Raw genomic sequence first — 27,593 nt, 5'->3', positions numbered from 1 at the left:
CAGAGTTTATGGAGGCAATTTGCTGCTGGATGGTATTGGAAAGCATTTTACAGTTCAGATGATGGTATAATTCTAATTGGAGAGGAATAAATGCCCAAGAGCGTTTGACTTTTAATCACAGAGCATCTTTAGTTGTTTACCTTACAAGTAAAATTCATGATGAACAAAACAAACAAACAAAGAAAAAAACAAACAAAAAAACAGGTAAACTGAGTGAAGCCACTCAAAAAGTCCTGCTATACTGCACAGACTTTATAAAATCACAAGACAACCTATATAGAGAACTTAGTAAGCTTATATTCATTGGCAGTTACAACACAGTCCAAGCACAGATTCACTGTGATGCTAGTGTCTATACATACATTATATATATATATATATATATATATATATATATATATATATATATATATATATATATATATATATATATATATATATATATATATATATATATATATATATATATATATATATATATATATATGTATATATTTCTTACTGCTTCCATACAGTTTATTTTATCATGGGAGCTCATTTCTAAGAATCCACCAAGAACTTTGTTGAAATTGTGAAATAGAGAAGAACAGCATCAGCACCATCTTAATCCCAGCAAGCAATCATTGATACGCCACGTGGAGGTGCACCTGTTTGGGGAGCGGAGCTCCTTGCTGACGCGAACAGTTTCTCGACACAGTCGGGTCTAGAGTTCAAAGGGCATCTCATCTCTCCCCTGACTTGACTTGTGCAGATTAAGTCGGCTTCCTGTCGTTCTCTCGCTGTAGCTTGTTATCCTTGGAAACTATTGGAGCTCTGTGCTCACAGAAACCCAGCAAGACAGAGTGGCGAGTCTTCCATGTTAATGACTAAATGTGCAGACCTGAGCAGTTTTAAACACTATAGGTGACAGTGTAAGAGATCTTAACTTTTGTGAAAAGGATGCTTCAGGTATTATTTGAAATTATTCAGTAATGTTAACTATAGGAAGGAGTTTCACTGTGAATACCATCCATTTTTCATGCGTTTTAGTCGCTTCCGCATTTTTTATGCAAATTGATTTCCCAGCAGCTCTTGTGATTTTGAGGTATTAAGTGCCTTGGCGCCTCTGTGCATCACACATTGTCAGTCATCCTGTCTTCAAAAACAAGGTTTCATGCAAATGTGCATTAAATGTTCTGAAATGACCAGAAAGAGTCTGGAAAATGTTGTCTTTCTTACACGTGCCTGGAGGCTGCAGGTGCATGTCTCAGAAAGACTGACTGGACAATTTTAGACTAGAAAATCTGTTTGTGTTTATCTTAAAGGAAATTTCTTTCAATTTATTTATTTTGTGTCATATTTTCAGTTGCATCATCATGTTGAGAATGAGGTGTACAAACATTCATCAGTGTTCAGCCGTTATTGATTTCTTTCATACACTGGAAGAAAATAGGTGGATGGAAATAGAAATACAGAATATGAGGTCACAACAGTCAGTAGTTCTTTAATTGTTGTCGACCTTTTGTTTAATTTTCTGTCAAGATAACGCCACGTTGCTTCAATACTGTTAAGGTTTGAGCTTTTGGGGGAGGATTTGTCACTACTTCTGACCTGTTGCCACCTATTTCCTTGCAGATCATTTCTGAGAAGACTTCGACAAACATGAATCAGCTGGACATCTCTCTTTGTTTATTTCTAAAGAACATCATTGAGATAAAAATTATTTTTTGTCCTGCTACTTTTTTTTTTTTTCCTTCTGTCCTGTACTTGTATAGTTTTGTAAGAACTAACTGCTCACCAAGCTAAAATGTGCCACATTTTCACCTTTTATTTCTTAGGACTCATACTGTTAGTGGAAAACTGGTTTTTCAGTCATGTTGTGTAATATTTGGTAGTTTTTATATAAACAACTAAAGGAATGGGAACAAATTTGGAGCACTTGCACAAGGCTGCCAGGAACAAAAAGGCACAATTAATACAACAGAAAAGCCATTTAAGATGAGTTATTTGCAATGTTTCCTGTTCTCTCCTTGAGTTACGTGTCTTTCTTGTGCTTGGATGATTCACTGCTCTATGTTATGTGGCTCAAACAACCGCACTCGTCTGAAAAGGGCCAGGCACAAGCACTGCATTGAAAATAGATGACAAAGCAGCCAATGTCAAAAGAAAGACCTGCAAAAAGCTTTGAACAACTGCACAAGATCCATTTGATACAGTAGACATTGCTGCAAGCACTCACAGTATGGCTTACCATGTTTTCATAGTCCTCACACACTGGGATTGGCTGGTACCAACACACCCTCTGCACATATCAGCTGAAAAATGTTTTAAAGTGAAAAATGAGAGGCAGAAGGCCGTTTGTCTTTAGAGAAATACAACATATATTCTTATCAGGCTCAAATGTTTGACTGAGTAGGAGCAATGGTATCAGTGTATGCATAGCTTTTTAGCCATATTCTGCTCAGCGTGCATTGTGAATGAGCTTGTGAGAGATCAAGTTAAGCATTTCATGACTCATAACTTGGAAAAAAAAAATACTAGCAGGGTTTCTGAGCCCAACAAATACTTGTTATTGCAAGATCATTCAAGGCAATGTAAAACAAACATTGTTCTGCTAGGGCAAGGTAGAAAACATTCTTTATGGCATTTATTCATTTCAACACTGCCGCCCTCCACAGGATGATGTTCTTCACTGACTACGGAAATGTGGCCAAGGTGGAGCGCTGCAACATGGACGGCACCAACCGCTCCCGCCTGGTGGATTACGTAATAGAGCAGCCCATCGCTGTGGCGCTGGATGTGGTCAAGAAGCTGGTGTATTGGGCCGATGCCTACCTGGAATACATCGATGTGGTGGATTACAACGGCAGGAACAGGCACAACATCATCCATGGGAGCCAAGTGAGTGTCACATTTGACTGCGATATCTGGACACACTGTCAGAAACGACTGTCACTTAACATCTTCGACTTCCCTTATCAGCAGTGATCCTCTTCATTTTAGAAACTCCACTCATGTCAGAAGGATGAGGAAAGGGTGGGTTGGGGTTGGGGGAGCAGTGATTCTTAGTTAATTCTCTAATTGAGAAAATTAGGCCACCATGCTGTGAGACAGGTGGTACATAATTCAATGACTGGTGTTAAAATTCACATTTCATTTTCTTTGAAAAGGTCTTTCAAAACCTAGATGGCTTATTAAATACAAGAAACTGAGTTACATGTGGAGCTGTCTTCGAAAAGAGCATGTCAATGGTCTCTCTCCCATAGTTCACTTTCTTTTACAGCCTTTCATCCCAAATTAGGATTATTCATTAAAAGACCCTTTCAACCAAGATGAACTAGATACTCACCCTTTATGAGGAAAAAAAAAAACATACATATCAAGCACCTTATTGTGTATGCAGGTGTTCCCTGCATGAGATTGCCTCGTTCATTAGCGCGTGCCCTCATTAGAGAGGAGGTTTTAACATTATTCCATCTGCATTACAGAAATCATGGAAAACCTTTCTGCCTTTTCTATAAACTATGGACGTGTTTGGAGTAATATGTAACCTTTATAACCAGAAGAAATGGTGATCAGAAGCAGCTAGTTTTCTCACAGTACTGTTTGCATTAGATTTCCCCACATGCAGAGGATTTTTAATCAAGATTTTCTTGATTTCTTTCATTTGGTTTGATAAATTTAAAGTTTCCATGCATAAAACACCTTTTTTTAAAAAAAAAAAAAAGTAGGTGTATTAATATATTCTCGTTGGGGTGGCAGTTGCTCAGGTGGTAAAGCAGGTTGTCCTCCCCTCTACGCTACAAAAACAAAGGGAAAACAAGTGTTGTCTGAGGGCCGCTCCTAAACCCAGATAAATGCAGAGTGTTGCTTCAGGAAAGGCATCTGCTGTAAAGCATATGCCAAAGTACAACCGGGATTCCATACTGGTCCGCTCGTTGGAAGCCAGCGATTCGCTGTGGCAACCTCTTCAGGTGGGAAAGCCTAAAGAAACACAACACTGTATTAATATACTCCATTCATTAAAACTTGACAAAAAACTTGATAACACAATTGCCAGGCTATATATTGGCTAAAGTGTTATATACATTTCTAATATTGCTGACTGATCATTACATTATTGCCTATAAAACCTTAAAATATTAAATACTAAACTTCCTTAAACTAAACTATTTTTGTTTAAGGAATCCTTTTGCAGAAAACATCCTTCAGCCATGTTGACACAAAGGAAAACTTCCATTTAGCAACCTCAGTCCGCTTCTTATACCTCAGTTTCATCCATGTGACAGTTGAATGTTTTGAATATTTCCTTTTTTATTAGCTTGATCTCATTGGATTTCTTGTTTTGCACATATTTTTACACATGCCCTTGTTTTCTTTGCAAAAAGTACCAGATACTTCCCATTAAATGTGCAATGTCTAAAACATCATATACAGTATATAGTGTTTGTGAATGATGATTTTATGATTATAAACTGTAAAGCGCTTTGAGTCTCATATTTTATGTTGGAAAAGCGATTGATAAATAAAGTTTGAATTGAACTGAAAACACACTTTTGACTTGTATGTGTTAAAGCGGTATTGAAGCCAAATTCCATAGAGAGAGAAAAACAGAGAGCGATGGTTGAGTGGTTTTGTTTATTTATTTTTTTTCTGAAGCATGTTTCCTGGTGCCCCTGATATTAAGTTGTGGGCCACTGAGCTTAGCCGTACTTCCTGTGAACATAGCTCATCCAGCCATGTCGCTCTGTGTGGGTGTCAGCTTACTAAATGTAGCATGGAGGCTGTTGTGTCTGGGCCAGTGGCCTCCCTGCGGAGTCAGGCTTTTGACCCTGTATGGGCTACCAAATGTACCAGACAGCCACACCGCCGACTCTCACCCACCCCACACCACCCTGCTCTAATGCTTGATGCATGTTAGAAGATAAAAGTGCTCATTGATTCAGTTTTGTTTAGTCTTCCTGCTGCACTTGTGGTTTGACTTGTGTTTGGCTTTGAGTGAGGTGTAAAATAAAGTTGCCATGGATTTTTTCTTTGTTTTGCAGGTGTCGTACATATATGCATTAGCTGTGTTTGAGGACTACCTTTATGCTATCCACTCTGACCCTTCCAAAGGGAGTTCCACTGTGAAACTGCTGCAGGTGAACAGGTTCAACATCACGGCAGACAGCAGGACACTTGCCAGCCTGGAGAATGCCAGAGCTCTCCGTGTTTACCACAAACTCACTCAGCCAAAAGGTAAAGGACATTTTCCATGAAGCCAACGTGTGCAAGTATGTGACATAAACTAGTCCAATTCCCTTCTTAGTCACTCATAGATCTTAAAAAAAAAAAGGAAGGATGCTTTACTGAATTATAATGATTTGTTGTCCCTTTTTATTTTGTCCACAGTCAGGAGTCATGCATGTGAAGTGGATTCATACGGAAAGCCAGGAGGGTGTTCCCACATTTGTCTTTTAAGCGGCAGTTACAAGTCGAGAACCTGCCGCTGCCGCACCGGCTACAGTCTGGGCTTTGATGGAAAATCATGTAAAAGTTAGTACTTTTTTGTTTTTTTTTGGTTTTATTAGATGCAAAACTGTAAAGTTTGGTATATCATGTCTAAAACAAGTCTTGCTCTAAAGCAGAGGCTCCTAATGTTTTTAAATCATTTTTTGACCCAGATATCTCATAGCTTCAGGTTGACCTCAGCTTAGGAGAGCGTGATATCGTTGACTACAACCTAGACAGAGTGATGTAAATCGTCAAGCAGAACGAACGCATGCACCCTAACCTCTTCTTCTCAAGAGTGGTTATTTTTGTGGCAAAGATCTGATTTCTGTGGCGGCAAATTTGTTTTTATACCCAGACCTGAAAATTTTAAGATTATTAACATCAGCAGTGTACATTTTACTTTTTTATTCAGGCAGACATAGAAGTGCTACTTCTCTCTCTGCTCCTTAAAAAAATAAAGAACTAATATGTTGCAGAACCCCCCCTTAAAGAAGAAAAAATAAAAAAAAATCTGTCTATAGATCCTAAAGTTGTTCATTTTGATATTTTACAGATGTGGAAATATTGGTTAACATTTTTGAAGACATCTTGAAGTAGATGTTTTAAAAAAAAAATGGTCCAGGATTAATTCATGTCTTCTTTTTTGGAGCCTGAGATGTCCTAGCATGACACTGTTTTGGATTCATAATGCTGCTGAACAAACCATAGAACCATGTCTGTCTGTTGTAGCTTTATTATATTTTTCATATTTTGATTTGCTTCCTACTTGTTTTAAAGGAACCATGATTTTTTTTTTTTTTGTTTGTTTTTTTAGGTTGCCTTCAATATTCAAACAATACATTATTGCCTGAAACATCACCACAAAGTTCTTTAGAAACCTTGAGAAAGTTGCGAAAGTGAGACTTTCCTCAAGGCCTTAATCTTTGATCTTTGCTTTCCAAAGCACTTAGGTCTACACTTGTGCCGATTAAATTGCTCTAGTATATGGATAAAGTTAAGGTTCAGCTTTGCTATGCTGTGGAAAAGAGAAAGAACATCTTTGTCAGTGAATCTTATTGTGAGAAATGATTAGGATCGATAAGTGAAACTATAATGTGTGCCTCATGTATTGCTTAGTTGTTCATTATTGTGTTTCATGTTTCTTCCTTTTCGTGTTGAAAACATTTAGGCGTTAACCTTTCACTCAAATCTAATAATCAATCAATCAGCCTTAACCTTATTATGAAGGGTTGATGCTCTGTGGGCGTTTGAGGACTGCATGTAAGCCTGTTCTGCCTTACCAGCATTGAATTACATAAACCTTTCCCTAAAATGAAAGCTAGAGAAAATGAATATAAATGTACAACCATAAATCAGCCTTATGTTTTGGTTGACCTTATTAAGATTTGTAAATTACTACATCTAACGTGCACTCTGTTGATCTGTAATGTGCACCAATACTAAAAAGATAACCACAAAGATGGCTTTCATTGGCATGTTTGTCACCACTTTGTATTCATCTCAGCTGTAGTTTGTCCATGAACCTTTTTTCAGCAGCGTATTGATTGTGACATCAATTAATGACAACCCCAACACAATTGGCATCCACATCAACCTTGTGACACACACCCCTGTGTCCATGAGATGTTGTTTAAATCTTTTTTGTTGACTAGAGGATATAGTTATTTTAGAGCCATATTGCATATAAAATTAAAACGTTTCCTAATTGCATCAAAGCGAGCATTAATACTTCTACATAGGTTGGTCCCAACTCATCACATACTAGAACTTGAGCCTTGTTTTCAGAATTCCATAAATGGCTCTGCTTTTCTTTTCTTGTCTTCCTGTTAAAAGGGATTTTTTTCTTCCCACTGTCACCTCATGCATGTTCAGGATGGGGGATTGGATCAAAGTCAAGATTCGATGCAATCAGCTAGTTTCTACGAGCTAGGCTATTTATGAATTGGCTTGAACCGATGTGTCTGTAAAGTGCCCTGAGACATTTTTGTTGAAGTAGCGTTACACAATTCTAGCTGAATTAAATTGAATTGCTTTTTGTAATTCTAGTTTTCCATCTGTAGCAGCAACAGGTGCACTAACAGGAATCACCTACTGGAAACATCATTCATTTAATTTTATTTTGACTTAATTCTCTTTGTTATAACAGTGTTACATGCATATTTTTTTTTATAATTACTTGAAACATAAAATAAACTTTTGACAGCAAAGCTGCATCACATTACTTATGTTGCGGGATAGGTCCCAAGAGTGTTTCCAGCATAGAAGCCCTGCACATGTCAGAGTTTTGTTTTGTGGGGGTATGCTGCATGCTGATGCAGCTTAACTATGTATATGATTAAATGGAGTGAAATGTTTTAGTATTTAATGTAGACTGAGTCAATCAGCTGGACTAAAGAAAACCAACAGGGTAATGACACCTTTCCTTCACTACAAGAACAAGGCACCACCATCACAGTGGAAGTTTAGGAAAAGCACATTTGATGACTTTGAATAGTACTGAGTACTATTGTCTAAGAGGCTACAGACAGATGGGATATGCCGGAACAGAATAGTGGCGTAATGAAGTTAATGCAAAAATGCAAAAAGCCAAAGTAGCAGAAATTAGCATGAACTCAATCAATTTAAATTAAACATTGAATGAAAGATGGATTGAATGAGAGACATCATTTTAGTGATAATATTTATTTTAATTATTTATTCATTCCCAATTTTTTTCAATAATAAACCTTAAAAAAAAAAAAAAAAAAAAAAAAAAAAAAAACATCTAAATAACTGAAATAACTGCACCTTGCCACCATTGGAAGTTTTAAACATTTAATATCACTAAAAGTCTCTTTGTCATTTTAATGTATGAATTTAAAGAAACACATATTCTTTGCTTTAGCTGGTGTCCAATGAATGGTTGAGCAACAGCAGAAGAAAAGTCCAAATTTGTTTTATGGGACAATGACTGATGAATCAGTGTTCTGATAAATAAATCACAAATCCAGATTTTTAAGGTTTGCTTAAACTTTGTCAAAGCGCAGCCAGCTGTTTCCATGCCGTCAGATTGTAAGGCTGAAAATGTCATCTTCGGGGAACTGGAAGTGCTTTCTTTCATAAGCTTCAGCATCACAATACCCTCTGGGATTTGAAAAGCAGATGGAGAACTTGACCATTTAACTCAACCACACAGCACCTGCAAGACTTTCATTAACAATTCTTTCTGTTTCTAGTGAGTAAGAAAATCACCTCCTGTAATCTGCTCTTTTCAGCGTTGTGTGTGTGTAAAGGCAATAACAGAGCTTGGTGTTAGCCTTACATGCATTGAACTGACTGTGATATGAGACGAGGCTGACGAATACAGCTCCATGTGAAAGTGACATTTCGCTATCGACCTGCCGGAAGTCTGATTGATTATTGCCATAATGAGGTTTTAAGTTTGTCTGCATTTGTTGGCCGGCCTGATCAATCGCTGGACATTGTGTAGTTGACAATAAAAGCCGAAGATCAAATTGATGACACAATTTGAGGGCCTACCGCATTTCGATCAGGGTAATGGAGCTTTGGGAGCCTTTCCATGACACATTTGATTTATTCCCCCCTCATAGATGTTCCGATGACACCAGCTATCTCTCTCTTGCTCTTCCTTTCCATCTCCCTAAGCATAATGAGATTTGGTGTTAAATGATAGCCTTTTTTTTCCCCATACAGCAGTCACAGTGGAATATGATATCTGGGTCTCTTGCAATGCTTAATTGTCTCCTGGGTAGTTGGTATCTCCCTCACAAATGATAAATTGAAGTGAGGCATGTGTGGTCCCCTCACCTCCAGCTTCCTAGTCTCTTGGGTATAGGCTGGGAGCGGGGTGAGGTCTGTTTCTCTCAGTGGAAGCCCTCCTTCATTCCTCCTTGCCTCTCTAGAGGATCCCAAAGGGTGGGGAAACATACATTCCCTTGTGTCGATGACGAGCCACTGAGGAGCTGCCTCAGCTTTCTAGCCCTTTTGGTTTGCCTTTCTAAGCAGACACACTGTTATTTTAAATAAAAAAACAATGTTCACCGCCAAGGTAAGTATTGCCATTGTCTATTTGCTCAAGCTTTCTCCTGCTTTTACTCTCATGGCCGTTTTGCAGCAAGGGTGATTAAGGGTGGAGAGTATATTCATTGGCACTGATTACTGGCTCCATTAAAGTAAAAAGATGGTCCAAGCACTAGAAAACATATAGGAACAATGCAGTCTGTAAAAGGGTTTAATGCAGGGATCAGCACTGATTAATTAGACCAATTAATTGCCAATAACAGTAAAAGGAGTTCTGTTCTCTTTTGCTTTGTAGAGCCCAAAAACGATTTCTTCCTGTTCTATGGTAAGGGGCGACCTGGAGTCATCCGAGGGCTGGATATGAACATCAAGTCCAGCGATGAGCACATGGTCCCAATCGAGGACCTTGTCAACCCTCGAGCCATTGATTATCATGCAGAAATGGGATATATCTACTTTGCTGACACCACCAGTTTCCTCATTGGACGTCAAAAAATAGATGGAAATGGTCGAGAGACAATTCTCAACGATGGTAGAATTTCTTCTTGTACCTTTTTTCTTATTTCTTACACTGACTGCCACTTTTCCCAGGAGTAAATGATGTGATATGCCATATTACTGACCTTTCTCTGACATCGGTGTAATGTTATAGCCATTTTAGGTAAAAGCAGCCATTTTATACCGACCTGCAGTTATCATCCATTCCACATGCACGTTTTTACAAAGCAAGAGTCATATATTTCCCTTCATTAACAAATTGTACATTTAAAATGTTTCTTCTAATGCAGCATTACAGTTTATTAAAATGTAGTTTTTAACGTGAATTCATGTGGAAAAGCAAAGCTGAGTAAAGATGTCCAGATGCAGGCACCACTGTTCTTTCTTTACAAAGGTCATATGGGCTAATCTCTATATTTGACTATTCGGTCTGCTGCTTCTCTTGCAGAACTTGACAATGTTGAAGGAATCTCAGTGGACTGGATTGGGAAAAACTTATATTGGACTAACGATGGGTACAGGAAAACAATCAGTGTTGCCAGATTAGAGAGAGCCTCCCAAACCAGGAAGACTCTGCTGGAAGGGAATATGTCACACCCCAGGGCCATCGTGGTTGATCCTCTTAACAGGTAAAGAGTACAAACAAAACTGGAAGCGTTGTGTTACAGTTCTGTCACTTCTCTCAGTCCTTACAGACATCTGCACATATTATATGTAATACTTCAGGTTATTTTAGGTTACCTCTGCATTGCATGGACGTGAAATTACCTTTAGATCTTGAATGCAAATCTTAGTTAAAGTGAAATAAGGATGCAATAAAGGATGGGACAAAGGGTGTAAGTTTTACCTCGACACTAGCGTTCCTTCAGAGTATCTTAGTTGTACTACTACTTGTACTTCTGTTGACACCAACAGGTAGGCTTCAGTGTTAATAAACATTTTGCTGGATTATAAGTGGTTGTTTTTTTGGACTAAACTTGGTTTGCAGTGAGTGTGTGTGTGTGAATTATACTGCATTTACTGTATATATTTATCTTCCATTTATTGAACCTTTAATAAGCTGCAAGGTTTATAAAATATATTTTTATGCTCAAACATGCCTAGTTGTGTCAGACAATTCTCCTACATGTGCATGTTAATGCATGAGTCTTTTTGTGTGGTAGATGAAACGGTCAAATGTTCAGGCTTTTCCTGCTCCGAATAGTCTTGCTCTATGTTCCCAGACACAGTAAACACTGCAAGCTGCTGTTATGGCTAAAAGTTAGGTTTCATGTCTGTTTTTGTTTTTGGTTTTTTTGCTCTCTGTTTAATTTAATTGACACTCTGCATCCAGAGTAACACTCAGTGGTAATGCTTGGTGCATGTTTTTAAATGGTAAACACAATCAGTGTTGCTCAACAGGGGAATTGTGGTTTCCACATTTATAATGATGTCTATTTTCAGCAATTTTCTACTATAAAATAAGCTGCTATACATATAATGTTGCTTTTTTTTTTTTTTTGGAAAGGAGGAATCAGGGTATCTGAAAGTCACATTGCACGTCTTTCCAAGAACAAAAACATAATTTCATGGTAAACAAACTTTGTTAATTCAGGGTAACACCTGTACCTCCAAAGCTCACCTGTAAAGTGGCTCAAAATAGCATATTTAAACACCTTAACCACAATAACTACTTTAATAGCTATTCCTTTGCAGCGCTCATAGATGATTTGTTCTGAATTTTCAGTATAAACGAGTGTATAGTGGTTTCTGCCAGCAGAGGTGGTAATTAACATATAGAGTTGAAGCTGCAAAACTCCAATTCATGAGTGTCTTTAGCATCTTAAGGATTAACACTTTAAGGTTTAAATCGTATTAACACTCACCAAATCCATAGCAGCCAGAGATTAGTTTTCAAGCCTCTGGGGATTGTTCCAAACATTTCGCTATATACAGCTTTTTCACCGCTGTGGGCACATGCACACGACCCAAAACTGAACTTATTCATTTGGAGCCATTTTTCTTTTTGCTTTGTCTGCAACATTAACCCATTAGTCTCCCATTAGCCTTTATGTGTAGTGTATTTTGTCTTGCATATAGAAAAACAAAGTTGATATGAGAAGTAACCTTAAAGCTTTTATACAAGTGAAGAAACTGCAACATGGCTCTTATTCAAGATTCCACTCAGACAAGTAATCTGTTGCAGTAGCATTGGGAGTGGCAAAGTATCGTGTCATCTTTTTTTTTTTTTTTGTTTGAGGATTAATAACTTTTATTCCAACCCTCCCACTGACAGCATGGATGATTAGAGGAGCTAGTTTTTTTTGGCTTCTGAGAACGTATTCAGCCGGAGCCCGGCAGTCCTTTGATCTCTATCTGCTCTGTTGGAAGGCTCTTTTCAGGTGAAATGGATGCAGCTCTCCAGCAGATTTCTTGACTGCATTCTCGAGACCTTATTTTCTGCTCCGCTTGCCACATCCAGTCTGTCTTGACATGATAAGGATGACTAGTGTCAACCTAATGGTGACACACTTCTCTATTTTGCTGCATTAGGAAAGTCAAACATATTCTCAACGCAGAGATTTCTGTTCAGCTCTACTTTTATACATTCTTGACTCTTCACACTAACAATCAAGTTAAACAAAATTTATTTTAGTGAGATTTTGAGAATAAATCCCTACATTTTTATTTAAGGATACACAAAATGTAGTTTGAAATATCTTTTCATTTGATTTTTGTAATACTAGGATGCAAATCTGTTGACATATGTTACGTTTTGCATTTGAAACACTACCAAATCTTGTATTTTGTGAAACAGTTATTATAGCTGCCCTTTGTTTAGTTTTTTTGTTGTTTTTTTGTTTGTTTATGTTTATGAGGATGGGAGGTTCTTTAGTAATTGAAAATCCCACTTAGCTGGGATGATGTGCATTTTTTTTATGACTTTAGATGAAATTCAGTTTAACTTTGTGTAACAATATACTGTATTGGGTAATGCTGCCAGTTTAGCTGCACAGTAGCTGCAAACCCAGCAGAATAATTCAGAATCAATAACCACCAATCACCCAGTTCTTTTGGCCTCTACATGCACCCAGCCATAATGCTGTCTTCATTGTGTTTGACAGATTAGGTGGTGTGCTTTCAATCATGAACCATTTGTTTTCTTTTCAACACATCATAATTTATTGAACCTTGTTTTAAAGCTTGGCAGACTTATATTCACACTTGTGTGTTCCCTTCATGTGGCCACGATTATGCTGATTATTATTAAAAGTATTCCTGGTTTGGCTAGTTGTTTAGAAGCATGTGTCTGAAGTAAAACAGAGAGGTGCTTAGTAATGGTGTCAAAAGCTGATGTGGGGTAGAGTGAAGTAATCAAAAACAGCAGAGCAATATTGGGATATTGGGTTAAAGTTGCTTAAGTTACACCTGAAAATGTCAGACTCAAGCGAACACTATCTCTTACATCAGCCTAAAATTGTTCTATGAATTCAGCTCAGCTTTAAGCATGGTGACATGAGATGACATGACATGAGGATTTTTGTTATCTGTCAGAGACCAAACACATGTAGATAAAAATTCAGTAATTGAGCAGTTCAAACTGTATAATATGTGGTGTCCTCTGATAATCTCAGCACAGCACACAAAATGATTTTGTCCCTCGGGTGATCTTGAATCTAGCCCTCCAAGCCAGAAATCTTATGTTATCGAACATGATTTAACAAAAGTGAAGAAGAAGAAGGATAGAAACAACGGGGAAACACCCAGCATGAAAGAGGACAATCAAGACGATGGTGGTCTTTGTAGTGTGTTAATCAACTGCTTCAAGCAGGTCTTATTTTGAAAGTCAACAACAGGAAGTACATACAAAATGTTAATGTGCTGATTGAAGTTGTTGTGGCCCAAGCGGCAGCTCTGAGAGCATTGAATAAATAGCCGGCAGATGTTGTGCAGTTACTGCCAACAGCTGCCAACCGCAGCTCACATGGTCAGATTATTCTGTAACTGCCAGTCATAACAGTCTTGGGATAATTTATGACAGAAAATCCCAAACTAAAAAATTAAAAAAACAAACAAACAAACAAAAAAAAAAAACTTTCAAAATAAGTTAAGAGAAAGCAAGAACTTGGACTTTATAGTCAACTGAGCATCAGCCATGCTTGTTTTTCTTTTGTCTTTCACCAGCCAGCTTGCTGTCTTTATTTGCTACATTCCATCCATTCTCACAATCCACAAAGCACGACTTGGGAGTCGCCAGCTTTCCTCACACACGACAAGACTTTTGGTCACAATAAACAAATTTAAAACTCGTCAGCCCTGATACATTGTGGAGCAGATTGTCAAGACATATTCACTCTTAACACACAACATAATCTTAGAAAATTTAAGCTAGTTGGACGTTTGCTGGTCTTGGTTGGGAAGGTGGAAGTTGGCACGAAACCAGCCTGGAAATCCTTATGTGTGTGCTCAGCTTTATTTAATCCAGTCAGATTCAAGAAAAACTTGCATAACAGTACTGGCACCGAGTTGATCCAACAATTCCAGAGGACTTGTTGTACGAAAAGTTGATGAAAATGACACGTAAAAATCAATAGATGATTATTTGATTCTGATAATCATGTTATCTTTATGGAGGACCATTCAGGTTAACCAGAACCTCAGACATTATTCCATTCAGTTATCTAAAAGAGTTGTGAAGGCAACAGCGATGGTTCGTATCTCTATAAGCACACACATCTTTAGACTGATCATTGACCAGGCAAGGTCAAACCAGGCAGGTAAGGGTCATCCATGTGGAAGCAGAAATACAAAACAAATGCAAACTGCATGGCTGAGATTGACAGCAAGGTCATATGCTCTGTGGCTGAAAGGTTGTGAAAACCACTGGTTCACTGAGCGAAATGGAAAAAGACATCTGGCGCTGGAGGAGAGAGAAGAAAATGTGTAAATGCAAAGACAAACAGGTGTGCAGCATGAGTGCAATTACCAGGCACAAGTGGACACAATCAAGAGGCTGGCAAGCAAACTACCAATCACATCATAGTAAATACAATTCTGTAATTCAATTAAAACACATTAAATTGCCTTGAAATTACACAGAATACATGTATAGACAATTAGAGTGTGACACATTTCGACACAATTGTATTTTCAATTGTTTTTTAAAAAAAAAAACACTGAGTGTTTCAAAATGTTTCAATTGTTTAAAAAAAAGACAAAGAAGAGAGACATTCAAATATCTAATCATTCTGGAAGGGAAAATACCTAAGAGAGAGAGGTCACACCCTCCATCTAATAAGCTGGATCACATGAAGGTGGAACAGAGGAAGAAGTGATTTACAACTAACCGCTTCCTACTTGTCTTCCAGAAAAGCAGGAATTTTGACACAGTGCAGCTTTCTATATATTCATGCTTTATGAAGTTTATCTAAAAGAGACAGCAGGAAAAAATCATGAGGCCATTGGAGAAAAGGGTATTGATATTTCAGTCAGGAAACGCTCCATTTCTTCATCATAATGCAACTGACCGGACAAAAGAATCCTCCAGTTTATCTTTTCTGTCCAATGCATAGATTCATGAAGTTGCGGTGGTTAACACCACCTTCTGGTAACTGGTTTGAACCTTCAAGGGGTTCGAACAGCGGCCTTTCTGAGCAGAGTTTGCACATTTTCCCTGTGTCTATTGTCCACATGGGTTCTTTCCAGGTATACTAGCTTCCTCCCACAGTTCAAAAACATGCATGTTAGGTTTAGTGGTCACCTTAACTGTTCTCTAGCATGATTCGTTGTTTGTGTCTCTGTGTCTGTGGTGGACTTGTGACCTGTCCAGGGTGTACCCTGCTTTCACTCTGTAATTGCTGGGATAGGCTCCAGCTTCCCCGCGACCCTACATTGGATTAAGCGGTTAGGAAAATGAATGAATGAAGGCTCCAGTTTCCCCTGAAACCCTAAACTGGAGTTTATCCCTGTATTTACTGTCATGAACAGTTACGAAAAGTGATGGATAGCCAAATAATGTTCAGAAAAAGACAAACATATACAAGTACACAGAATATATTACAGAAAATAAAAATTTCCAACTTTGAATTTCTTAAAGCAAAATTAAAAAAAATAAATAAATAAAAGCACAAGTAAAAACAAAAACAAAAAAAGACCAGAAGTTTTTTTTTCCTTTATTTTAATTTTATATTATGAATATTTAAATTGGACTGATGACGAGTATGTGGACTATTATTGTGGTATAGATGTTCTGCAACTAAAACATTGTAAATTTATTTTCAATGAGTTGCAAAGAAATATCGGGCCAGTGTTAGCATAAACAGTGGAAAACACATCAAAAATGTCGTACCCACCTAAGTTTTCTTCTCAGTCTGTCTCTGGGTGCAAATAAAATGGAATTTTGGCTTTAAGTAGCTGGCCCATGCACACAGCTAGAGATTGAAGGTGATGATAAAAGGATAACACCTTGCTCCATCAATATTTAGCAGCAGATTTAATAAAAGTTTAAAAATTAAGAATATTACGTTTTCTTTTAATTTTAAAACCCTATAAACGAGTAGAGACACTTAAAAAAGTTCTCATCTTGTGGAAGCTCCTTGCATATTTGATTTGCCAACGTTTGCTTTAGTATGACTCCCAATCATCATTGATATCTCGACTTGAGACATTGCAGCTTTAAAGTAAAATACAGTATCCATTATTACTGTTTTCCTGCATTCATATCAGTGAAGGTAGTATTAATATTTCTCCACGATGACACAGTAAATCTATGGTGTACATCTGATACGGTGTCTTTTAATATCTGTCTGTGGGCAGACATGTATGTGTGCATGTGTGTGTGTGGAGAGTGTGGTGTGAATAATTTATGAGGTCATAAAGACGACTTCTAGACATGGAGAGTCTTCATTCACCTCCGTATCCCATTCTGTTTCATCTTTCCTGAGCCAGCCCTCCACCATTGATGAGAAGCAGGGGGCACATGGCTCAGTCAGCTACACTCAAACAGAGCAAATCCCCTGGGCATGGTTACTACAGAGAGGATCACGTCAAATTGTTGACCCAATCATGTTTCAAATACCAGCAACCCATTGAGAGTTTTCATCTCTGCATGCTCAGTCTGCAGTGATTTTTTTCTTTTTTCCACGGTGGAGAATGGGATCTCTATCTTTACCTTGATGTGCAGTCAACAGGCTTAATAAGCATGAGGATTTTGTCCAGCGGTGAAGCATATTCCTGTGAGAAACACTGGTGCTTGATTATCTCCTTTCACATTTGCAACTGCAATTTTAAATTCACAAAAAGTAACAGAGATGTAGAGATAAATGAATTTTGCCATTTATATATACATAAAATAATCACTTTTCCTCAAAAGTTTAAATTTGAACTTCAAAAGTGCAAACCAGTCGCTGAGGCCTATTTAAAAACAAGTATTCATTTCACCCAAAGAACTCTGTTTTAAAGGACAAACAAACAATAATTATACATAAATTTAAATATATTTTTATTCCATGAAACAATGTTTGCTCATCTCAAATATGTAACCTATCTAAATTTTTTGGACTTTTGGGAGAAATATTTTCCGATTCTGGTCTGAAATCACATTTTTTGCAGCTCAACAGTCCTTGTCGTGTTTTCTGTTTCACAATGTTTAGAATGTTTTCCATTGATGAGAGGTTTGAGGTGGAAGCAAGCCAGACCCATGACTTTCAAAAAGAATTTTGATCTATCTGGATGCAGAATAGTTTTGACCCTGAGTGTCACTGATAGGTTCAGCGTTGCTTTATCACCTCTGTTTGTGGATGACTGAATGTTGGAAAAATCTTGTAATTATGAGTGGAGATCAGAACAATGTTAGTGTAGAGAAGTTCTTTTCTACTTCAGAGTGTCTCTGTAATGCAAGCATCTACAAAGGACATTAACCCCCTACTCGAGATTAGTGTGGTAAACCTCACTCTGGGGGTCCTAAACCAAGAACTGTGATAATGATGTTCCCAGATGGGGTTCGGGGAAGGTTTGTACCTTCTCACTGATCTGAGTGTCTGACGTTCATTGAGAAGTTTTTCTCCAAACACTGAACTTTCTTTAGAAACAGACTGATCCTCAACAGTGATCTCTTGAAGACAAATATGCCAGTTTTTAATACAGGTCTACCTGAAGGCCTGAAGATGCAGCAGAATAAATATGGACTTTTGCTCACAACCAATACATTTCGCTCAGATTGCGTTCAACAGGATTTTACAAAGCGATACAAAATGTTTCAAAAACTGTATGTGTCAAATATGCCACTTTGGCCTTTATAGAATTAATTGCACCAGTCTTTTTATCAGTTTTTTTTTTTTTTTACTCAGCCTTTGGCAGAACTAAACATTGAAAAACCTTACTGCCATTAATTCAAGAGAAACTAACATCTTGAGTAAAATGGGAAAAATAGAAATAAAAAAAAAAAAACCCCTTGCTATGTTCTCTTAAGATGACCCTCTTGGTCCTGTTTTTATGAATATTCTCACATCGCAGCAGCTTTCATTGGACAGTGGTTGTAAAATAGAGGGAAAACCAAGCATGACAGCAGGCTACTCATGTTTTTTCCTTGGAGCAGCCAGGGCAACAGTCACACACACCTCACACTGATATGAAATCAGTCATTTTGAGAGAAGCTTGCAGTAAGATGCTGTCACATGTGTATTGAAATCAAAGCAGGTGGATGACAAACAGAGCAGGTCATATTGTACGTCACGGTGTCAGGAATCAAGGACAGATGTAAATGAGAAGTGGAAAGCTGTTGGACTTTAAATACAAGATGTGATCAGTGTTCAGGGTGTGATCCACTGATGCTGTGTGCCGTTTACATGAAAAGCGATAACTTATCTTTTTGCAGTAATGGTTTGTGTTGGTTGTTTGTCTTTCTGCATGGCAGCTGGATGTACTGGACAGACTGGGAAGAAGATGAAGTTAATGACAGCATAGGCCGGATAGAAAAAGCCTGGATGGATGGATCGAATCGGCGCATTTTTGTCACCTCCAACATGCTGTGGCCCAACGGTCTGACCCTGGACCACAGCACCAGCACCATGTACTGGTGCGACGCCTACTACGATCACATTGAGAAGATTCACCTCAACGGAACAGGAAGAATGGTACAGTTTGACGTATCTGCTGCATTGTTTAGCCATGTAATGTGCCTTTAATGATGCCGTTTTGTCTCATTCTTAGTAAAAAGGCTTGCATGAAATTGTTCCTATCTGAACAGTTGGCAGATGTGACAATTAAAATATCGAATTTAAACATGTAATCAGAACTGAAAAGTGTTATCATAGCTCAAATTTGCTTTTTTTTTTTATTTTAATACTGATGGTGTTCATCTTCAAAGCAGTGAGATGATTAAAAATTTCCCCTTTTCTCATAACTGCCAAGAAGATATCCCCCCCCCCTTCCCCAACTGCCCCTGTCGGCTGTCGCTGAACTGGCATATTAAGCTAATGTACTGCTTGTAAATGCTCTTCAATCAGTGCCAAGATTCTAGCAAATGTTATTACAAGCACACATCTCTGTGTTGATACATTCGGGCGAAGCAGCTGAATAACATTCATCATCCAAGCCCATATTCAAATAGTTAAAGCCCGATTTGATATGACTGATTTTTCTCTTGCCGAAAATGCTTCTATGCTTCTACACCTTTAGATTCTACATCATGTTGCTTCGTGTTGCAGGTGGTGTACAGAGGAAAAGAGCTGAACCATCCGTTTGGAATCTCTCATTATCATAACTTCATCTTTTGGACGGAGTACATGAACGCTTCAGTGTTCCAGCTGGACCTGTCCACGGGCGATGTCACTCTGCTGCGGAGTGAGAGACCACCCCTGTTTGGCCTGCGTGTCTATGATGCACAGAGTCAGCAAGGTTGGCCACTTTCCCTTCATCCAGGGCCGTTGAACTGTAAATTGCTTTTTTAACAAATATTGTGGCTGCTTTGCACTGGAAAGAGGGCCTTTCTGTGGGCTGTGTATCAAGACATATGACAACCCCCCCAATACCCACTGCCTTAATAAGAAAACACTTTACAAGATGCGCAGTGTTCCTCTGGCATTTTATGGTGTGTACTGATGAGCTGTGACTGTGTCTTTCAAATCACTTTGATTTAAAATACACCTCCCAAAAATACCCTGCCCCCCCACACCACCACCACTTCCACCAATAACACATTTTAACATTCTGAGTATCCTTTTGTGGCCCTGCGTCCTGTGCAGGATTTGAAGAGAGTATATGCTTTAACCCAATCATCGCACATCATATTCAACAGTCTCACACCAGCTAGGCGCTGCTGATGAATACACAAGTAGAGTTTTTAGTTGTTTCAAAATTGTGATACATCTGTATTTTTCATTGCAAACTGCAAAATCCTTGTTTTGAATTATGATATTGCATAACTGTTGAAATTTTTAATATTTATGAAAAGGTCGCAGGGTGGATAGTGGCTTAACAGCTTGGAATATTCTATTCTATTCTATTCTATTTGTATAGCGCCACTTCACAACAATGTTGTCACAGGGCACTTTACATACACGAAACAACATACACATCATTTCGAGCAAATTCATACATATACTATAATAGAAACCAACTGATTGCATCGAGTCATGACTTGGATCCAATCCCCCATCCTGAGCTGCACGAGGCGACAGTGGGAAGGAAAAAACTTCCCTTTAACAGGGAGAAAACCTCCGGCAGAACTCGGCTCAGGGAGGGCAGCCATCTGCCTCGACTGGTTGGGGTGGAGACGACAGGAAAGACAGAACAACATGTACAATTGCACTTATTCAGGAAGAGCTGCGGAAAAAGGGAGAAATAAGTTAGAGACGGCAATATTGGCATATATTTATACATTAATATATTAGAGAAATAGAGCGAGGTACTTCTCAGTGCATCAGGTAACATCCCCATTGCTACATGAAAAATGGTTGGCTAGACTACCCATAACTATAAGAGCAATGAGCATAACCTGGATAGTTGGGTCCCGTACATGCAGACTCAAACTCAGAAGATGCTCATATCCTAACTATAAGAATCATGAAAAAAGGAAGAATTCTATTCTATTCTATTCTATTCTATTCTATTCTATTCTATTCTAGTCATTTAGCGGACACTTTTCTCCAAAGTGACTTACAGATGAAAGTGAGAACAACAAAAGCATAAAATCCAACCATAGAGGACATCATGTGAAGGTGCTCAGACCTTCAGTCAGACTGTTGTGAGTCCAGTTGGATGCAGGCGTTGATATGTAGTGCTGCAGGCTTTTTTTTTTTCTCTTTTATAGTTTTTTTCTCCTTCCCCAGGATATTCTTTATGTTAAAATACAAAGAAAAAAAAATCCCTCAATATTCATTGCAAGGAACAGGGCTAAGTTCTCCATCTCCTCTGACAAACAGAGTTAAACTAAGTGTAGAAGGGCTCCTTGAAGAGCTGAGTCTTCAGCTTGCTCTTTAAAAGATAAGGACTCTGCAGATCGGACAGAGTTTGGCAGGTCATTCCGCCACTGTGGAACCACAGAGGAGAAGAGTCTTGTGATTTAGCCCCATGCATGTTAGGAAAAAGAAATTTGTGTCTTTTCACCTTTTGTCCCTCAAATTGTGTTTTTTCAGGGTTAGCCGTTAAATACATTTTTATTCACCTTGACCTCCCTTCTACTATAAATGGGCTTAAAAATGTCAATCCATTTTGGACTGTTGTAGGTTTTAAGAGACTGCTTTCAAACACAACTTCAATTTTGCAACCTTGCTGTGCTCACAATGGGTCAGTTATTATGATTGCAAAATAATGAACCGTTCCAGGAAATGAATAGTGGACTTGACAACAGGCAGCTTCACTGAGAATTAAAACTCAGATAAAAAAAAAAAAAAAACATGAGTGTAAATTAAATTTGAGATAATTGGTAGTGGAGCGAGATTTAATATGCAGCAGAATGCAGTCTGAGAGCAGTGGTTCGCAATGTCTCAGGACACCTGAAACATAGAGTGAAGCTAGTCATTGTGATGATTTCAGTCACGTGGCCGTGCAAAAAGGGGTTAACGTGTCGATAATGTATGGCTATAAACACATATAATGCAAAAGTCAGTCCTGTTTCTTTGCACTGATCCATTCATATGAACTATAACTGGATTGATGTGCTGTTTATTGTTTCTTGTCGTTTTAAAGCATAAAGTATTCTTTCACTACGCTCCCTAATAGCCGATGCAGACCAGCGTTGCTTATTAATAAGACATCTTTTACTCCTGGCATCTATTGATGCAGCAGCAGGTGCAGCTAGACAGTGTCTTTGACAGGACGGCAATATTTGACGCTCTGGGAGTGAGAACCTGTTTACCTTTTCCACTTCTATAACGAATGATGATAGATTCATGCAGTTATAATGCTGACAGAGCAGATAGGAGACAAATTGGAAATTTGCTGTCAGTGGAGAGCTGGACTGGCCCTGAAAGAAAGGACTTTTTTTTATTTTATTTCATAGTAGGCTTTTAAACTCTGAAAATGGTCTCTAAATCCAGAGAAATATTATTACACACAATCAAGCAATATGCTACTGGTTGAAATGATCGTATCTCCACACGAGTATCAAAGTTGTGTACTTTTAGTAGAGCAAAAATGCCTGACCAAATCACATAATGTGAGTGAATGGTTAGATTCTTCATGCACAACCTAGTTACCACAATGCAGAGAATTTGCACGACATTTCTCTATTGTTCATGTCACTGAATGGATTAATGGACTGTCCAGCAGTTAGAGAATTAGTGATTGGCTCGAACAAAACCAAAAGCTTTATCTCATTGGCTCAGGCGCTGGCTTTGGGCAACAAGTTAAATGAAAGTGACAAAGGTGTCTCATGCCTTAACTTTATATGTGACTTTTTTATATTAGAGAATGTCAGCTTTGTCCTGAAAGACAAATTATTCCTCCAAGAATGATAAAATGTCAAGCGTCTACCACCAGTGCAGCTTCCAATAATTCTTTTGACGTATGCCTGTAGAGCACATGACACACTCTTGGCGTGTGTCTTTAAGGCAGGAAATTAGTTTTGTATCAGAGGATTTTATTTGCTAATTTAAAATGGTGGAAATATCCAAAACTGTTCAAAGAAAAAAAAAAAAAAATCATGTAGTATGTGATGGGCCGATAAGCGAAGCACAGTCAGGCACAGGTTTAAAGTTAAAAAATAGGGTTTCATTATGACCCAATAAGAAAAAGTTGTTTTAACATAAATTAATAAATCAGGCCTATAAAAGGGGTCAACTTAACAAAACTATAAAGAATTTATAACAGAAGTAACTCAAACAAACTGAAACAAACTGACCTAACAAATGACAGACAAGGGGAAACTTAAATAGTGGCTGATCAGCCCAAACAAAACCAGACAAAGGGAATGACACACAAAAACCTAACTAAATGAACAAAAGAAAACCCTGAATTCCCCCTCCCATTTCTGCCACTGGTTCAGTCCAACTAGCTGGCTCCACCCCGTGGCCACCTGCTGGTTCACAGCCAAGGGACTGGAGCCACTGAAACTCAAAGGAAAAAGAAAACAACAAACACAATTATACCATCACAACATGAACTAAAATGCGCGCTTTTTCAGAATAGTTGTGATGCTACATGAAACTAATGCCTACAATATTGGTCTGCAAATTAAATCCTGGTTGAACAAAAATAATCTTAAGTGTATGTGTGATGCATTTTGATGTAAACACAGCCATCACACAGTACTTAAACTGGGTTTAGGGATGGTTCATTTTAATGAACAAGACACCTTAATGTATTTGCAATCTATTTGACCAGGTGACAACGCATGTAGCGTGAATTATGGAGGCTGTGGAACCCTTTGTCTTGCCATCCCAGGAGGCAGAGTGTGTGCCTGCGCTGACAACCAGATTTTGGAGAAGAACAATGTCACCTGCACAGGTAGGATATAATGAATTAGGAAGAACAAAAGGTCTAAGATCATATTTTGCTTATACACTGTAATCCGAGCTTCATTCTATGGGAGAAAGATCAAATAGCAACCTTCATTTATTTATTCTTTTTTTTTTTTTTTTTTTATCACATGCAAATCTGCTCATAAACAAATGCATACTGGTGGAAAACCATCCCAGTGGACCTAAACTACATCCCAATTTGTTCACACTGTGTGGGGTCATGAGACATTATTAGCTTGATTTGCCTGGTATTATAGCTATGCCAATAATTTCCTCTGGACACATACCTCATAGACATTTCCCCTCCTGATGAATCTGACTGTGTCTTCCTGCTATTTCTCCCAGAAGCTTCCACCAGCAGTTTAGAGCCACCACGCTGCAGAAGTGATGAGTTCCATTGCCATAATCATCGCTGCATACGGGCCTTGTGGAAGTGTGACGGAGACGATGATTGTCTGGATGGAAGCGATGAGGAGAGCCACAGCTGCTGTGAGGATCTTGATTAGTCTGCGGGCCCCACTCTGCACGCTGGCACAAAAAAAAAGGCCGCATGTACAGATGACGCACTGGTCGATACGCTTATATCCGCAGCCACACACAGAAAGGAAAAAACAAGCTTTTTACAGCTAATTCTCCCCTGCTGTCAGCTTCTATGTTCCTAAATGTCACTGAAGTGGAGATTTTAAAGCGTGCTGCTGTCTTCCATTTTTGCTCCAGAAGTAGATTTGCTCTTTAGCAAATTACTTGGACAAACATAATTTCAGATGGTTGGATGTTGGTTTGTTTGTTTGTTTGTTTGTTTTTTTTTGCAGAAAGCACAAGTGACAAATCACTATAATGTGCATATCTGACAAGCTGATGAAAATTAATAAAATTTGCACTGCGTAGCACATAATAATCTGACTCGGTTAACCTGAGCAGGTAGTGAGTCGTATGGAGTAATTGCAGTACAACATGAGCGAGGCTACCGTCTAAAAATAGGTCGGTATTATCAATTCCTCATGCTACATGTTATCTGCACCTTTGGGCCAAAACCATAATCTCACAACCTGCAAAATCCAAATTAATTTGACATGATGGAAGCGATGTCTGAGACGAGGAACAAGATGATTAAAAAACTAATTTGTCCAGAACACTGGTCTCATCCTAGCTCCCCCCTTTCAGAATCTAACACTGAGATCTTTATTCATTTTAGCAGAACAGCGCCAACACTGTCTGAGGAGTCATGGCATGATTTGATGTGTTACAGTATGCACACATGTTCGCTCATTCATTTAGTATGACGTATGAGTGGGGAGGATTAATGGATTTGATTAGTAAATGTGTAATTAAACTTAAAAAAAAAGATGAAAAGACTTTTTTCAGGAGCTTTATGTTTGCTTCTTAAATTCAATAAATTAAAACAAAACAAACGAAAAAAAAAACAACATACTTTAAATAATAAATAGCCAAGGAGAATTTTTAGACGCTCATCAGCTTTTATGGGTTTTAATCTTCATCACACTGCTTAAAAAATTAGTGTTTTTTTTTTCCTTTAAAAAAACTGCTTTTTTTTTTTCACAAACCTGTTTTAAAAGCAACACAACTCGATCGTCCTGCTCTGTCCCCCTTTGCATCTTTTCATTGGTCAGCATACAGAGCGATGATCTCTTCGATGAAGAATAGCTCAAACAGTTCCACATCAGACACATCATTGTCTTCTAAATGTGGCCCTGCAAGTTCACCAACAGTGAACTGTTTTACTGTATTTTGACACATTCATGCGCCAGCAGTGTGTTGAAGGTTAATTTCATATTTTTGGTGTCAGTTCAAGAGCAGCAGAATGTTTTCCTTCTTTGCAAACATGAGTTTTAAACATGAGTTTATTTGTTGTTTATTCTCTTTGACAAGATTGACAAAGGTTTCTTTCAACATGAAAACTAAAAACATGAAATTTAAAATGTTCCTGAGCAAATCCAACTAATGTGATCGATGTTAAAGGTGAAAATTTTTCTTTACACCTTTTATTACATTTCAGAAGCTAGTTGTGATATGATTTATATATATATATATATATATATATATATATATATATATATATATATATATATATATATATATATATATATATATATATATATATATATATAAAATGTTTTTTATTAGACGACTTTGGAACTTTTTGAATGTAAAATAAAAAGTTTGTAATTCTTCAAAAAGAATATACTTCCAACATTTTTTCATTAATGAAGAAATTCAAGAAATGTGGCCACTTGACTGGAGAGTGACCTTTACCGAGACATTTCATACACGGCAAATGAAGCAGGAGCAAAAACAAAAAAAATGCCAGTGGCAGGATGCTTGCAATAAATCAGTACAGATGTCAGCATATTTCATTTATTACGTGCGATGAGAAATTGAATCGCTTAGTCATTGCTTTTGTTTGGAGCTCATCAGATGCATTTCTGCCAGTCATTTGTGATAAAGTGCTCAGTTCGAGGTAGAAGTTCATGTGGTAATCTTAGACCGTTTGTCGGAGCGATGGATCCCTTCCTGCTTTCTTAAAACGATCTCACAACTTTGCTTTGATTCTCGTTAGACAGAGCGGACATCTGTGTGTGTCAGAACATCTTTGAAATAAGACATTGTATCTCAGCATACCAGAACAAAATCCTCGGTTGTTTTTTGGCCGAAATACAAACAAAAATCATTGCCAGTATAAAACTGTGATAGTGTTTATGATTGGCTTTACTCTTTCCGAGCTTCCTCAATGGTCCTCTTGTTGGCTACAACTACAAGCGGATGTTTTACATCCGTCTTACAACCTGGAAACGTGTCATGTGCTTCTCCATGTTTGTCATGTTTCCAGCTTACTCAAATTTAGCTTCACAGAATCCAAAGTGCTCCCATGTGCCTCAATCATACCTGTCATTCTGCTCTTTTCTCTTGACTCTGGGCTTTACTTCAGGTTTCCCAAGCCTGTTGTCCTTGTTTAACCTAATTCTTTAATCAATGAATAGTCAATAATTGATCATGATTGAAAGCTGGACTCTACACTGTGAGCATTAAACTACATGAGACTGTGTACACATGGACTGAAAAATATTTCAAAGTAGCTTTATTTTTTTAAGCGTAACCCCTTACGCCCCCCCCCCCCCTTCCCCTTTTTTTAGAGCCCATTTAGAAACAAAGTGTTTCTCACCCCTGTAGAAAGTCCTTGGAAACACAATAAAAACTTTGGATGTGAATCCAGTCATCAATAATTCAAATCTGTAAATTCAGGTGAGATTGGGAAATGCTGTCTGGTAAAAATAGCATTCAAGTAGAGATTTAAATGAAAAGAAACTGATATTTTCAGGAAGCACATCTAAGAGTTTAAGTGCTTTAATAGGAGTTGCTCCATCATCACTGGTCTCACACTGAGTCTCTGGTCCAGGTTAAAGTTATCTAACATAGCGGCCGATAATTAAAACAAAGACAAGGCACAAATGGTGTAAAAAAAAAAAGTTAAAAAAAAGAAAGAAAAGTAATAATAAACCATTTAAATTGATGATTTCATTAGTTATGTTCATTCAATATGATAAGTTGTTTTTTTGTTAAATAATTTCAAGATTAAATAGATATTAAAATATGTTTTCGCTCAGTCTGGTTTCACAATTAAAAAATCAGCAACTCCAAAAACAT

The 27,593-nt window shown here is 37.9% G+C and overlaps 1 protein-coding gene across 1 annotated transcript in view; it reads left to right on the top strand.

Moving 5' to 3' along the window:
- The window catches only part of lrp1bb (low density lipoprotein receptor-related protein 1Bb), a gene marked incomplete at both ends in the record, with an annotated part of 313,004 nt that overhangs the window by 138,332 nt on the left and 147,079 nt on the right, over positions 1 to 27,593 (top strand). The window contains 9 exons of the mRNA XM_079254397.1: positions 2,658 to 2,880; positions 5,025 to 5,217; positions 5,371 to 5,514; positions 9,788 to 10,024; positions 10,439 to 10,619; positions 18,884 to 19,103; positions 19,677 to 19,866; positions 23,794 to 23,916; positions 24,276 to 24,419. Of these exons, the coding sequence (XP_079110523.1) occupies positions 2,658 to 2,880; positions 5,025 to 5,217; positions 5,371 to 5,514; positions 9,788 to 10,024; positions 10,439 to 10,619; positions 18,884 to 19,103; positions 19,677 to 19,866; positions 23,794 to 23,916; positions 24,276 to 24,419 (1,655 nt within the window). The remainder of the gene's footprint in view (positions 1 to 2,657; positions 2,881 to 5,024; positions 5,218 to 5,370; positions 5,515 to 9,787; positions 10,025 to 10,438; positions 10,620 to 18,883; positions 19,104 to 19,676; positions 19,867 to 23,793; positions 23,917 to 24,275; positions 24,420 to 27,593) is intronic.

Source organism: Telmatherina bonti (assembly GCF_933228915.1).
Source record: "Telmatherina bonti genome assembly, chromosome: 15".
In the NCBI taxonomy this organism is placed as follows: Eukaryota; Metazoa; Chordata; class Actinopteri; order Atheriniformes; family Telmatherinidae; genus Telmatherina; species Telmatherina bonti.
This window is presented reverse-complemented; position numbering and strand designations above follow the sequence as displayed.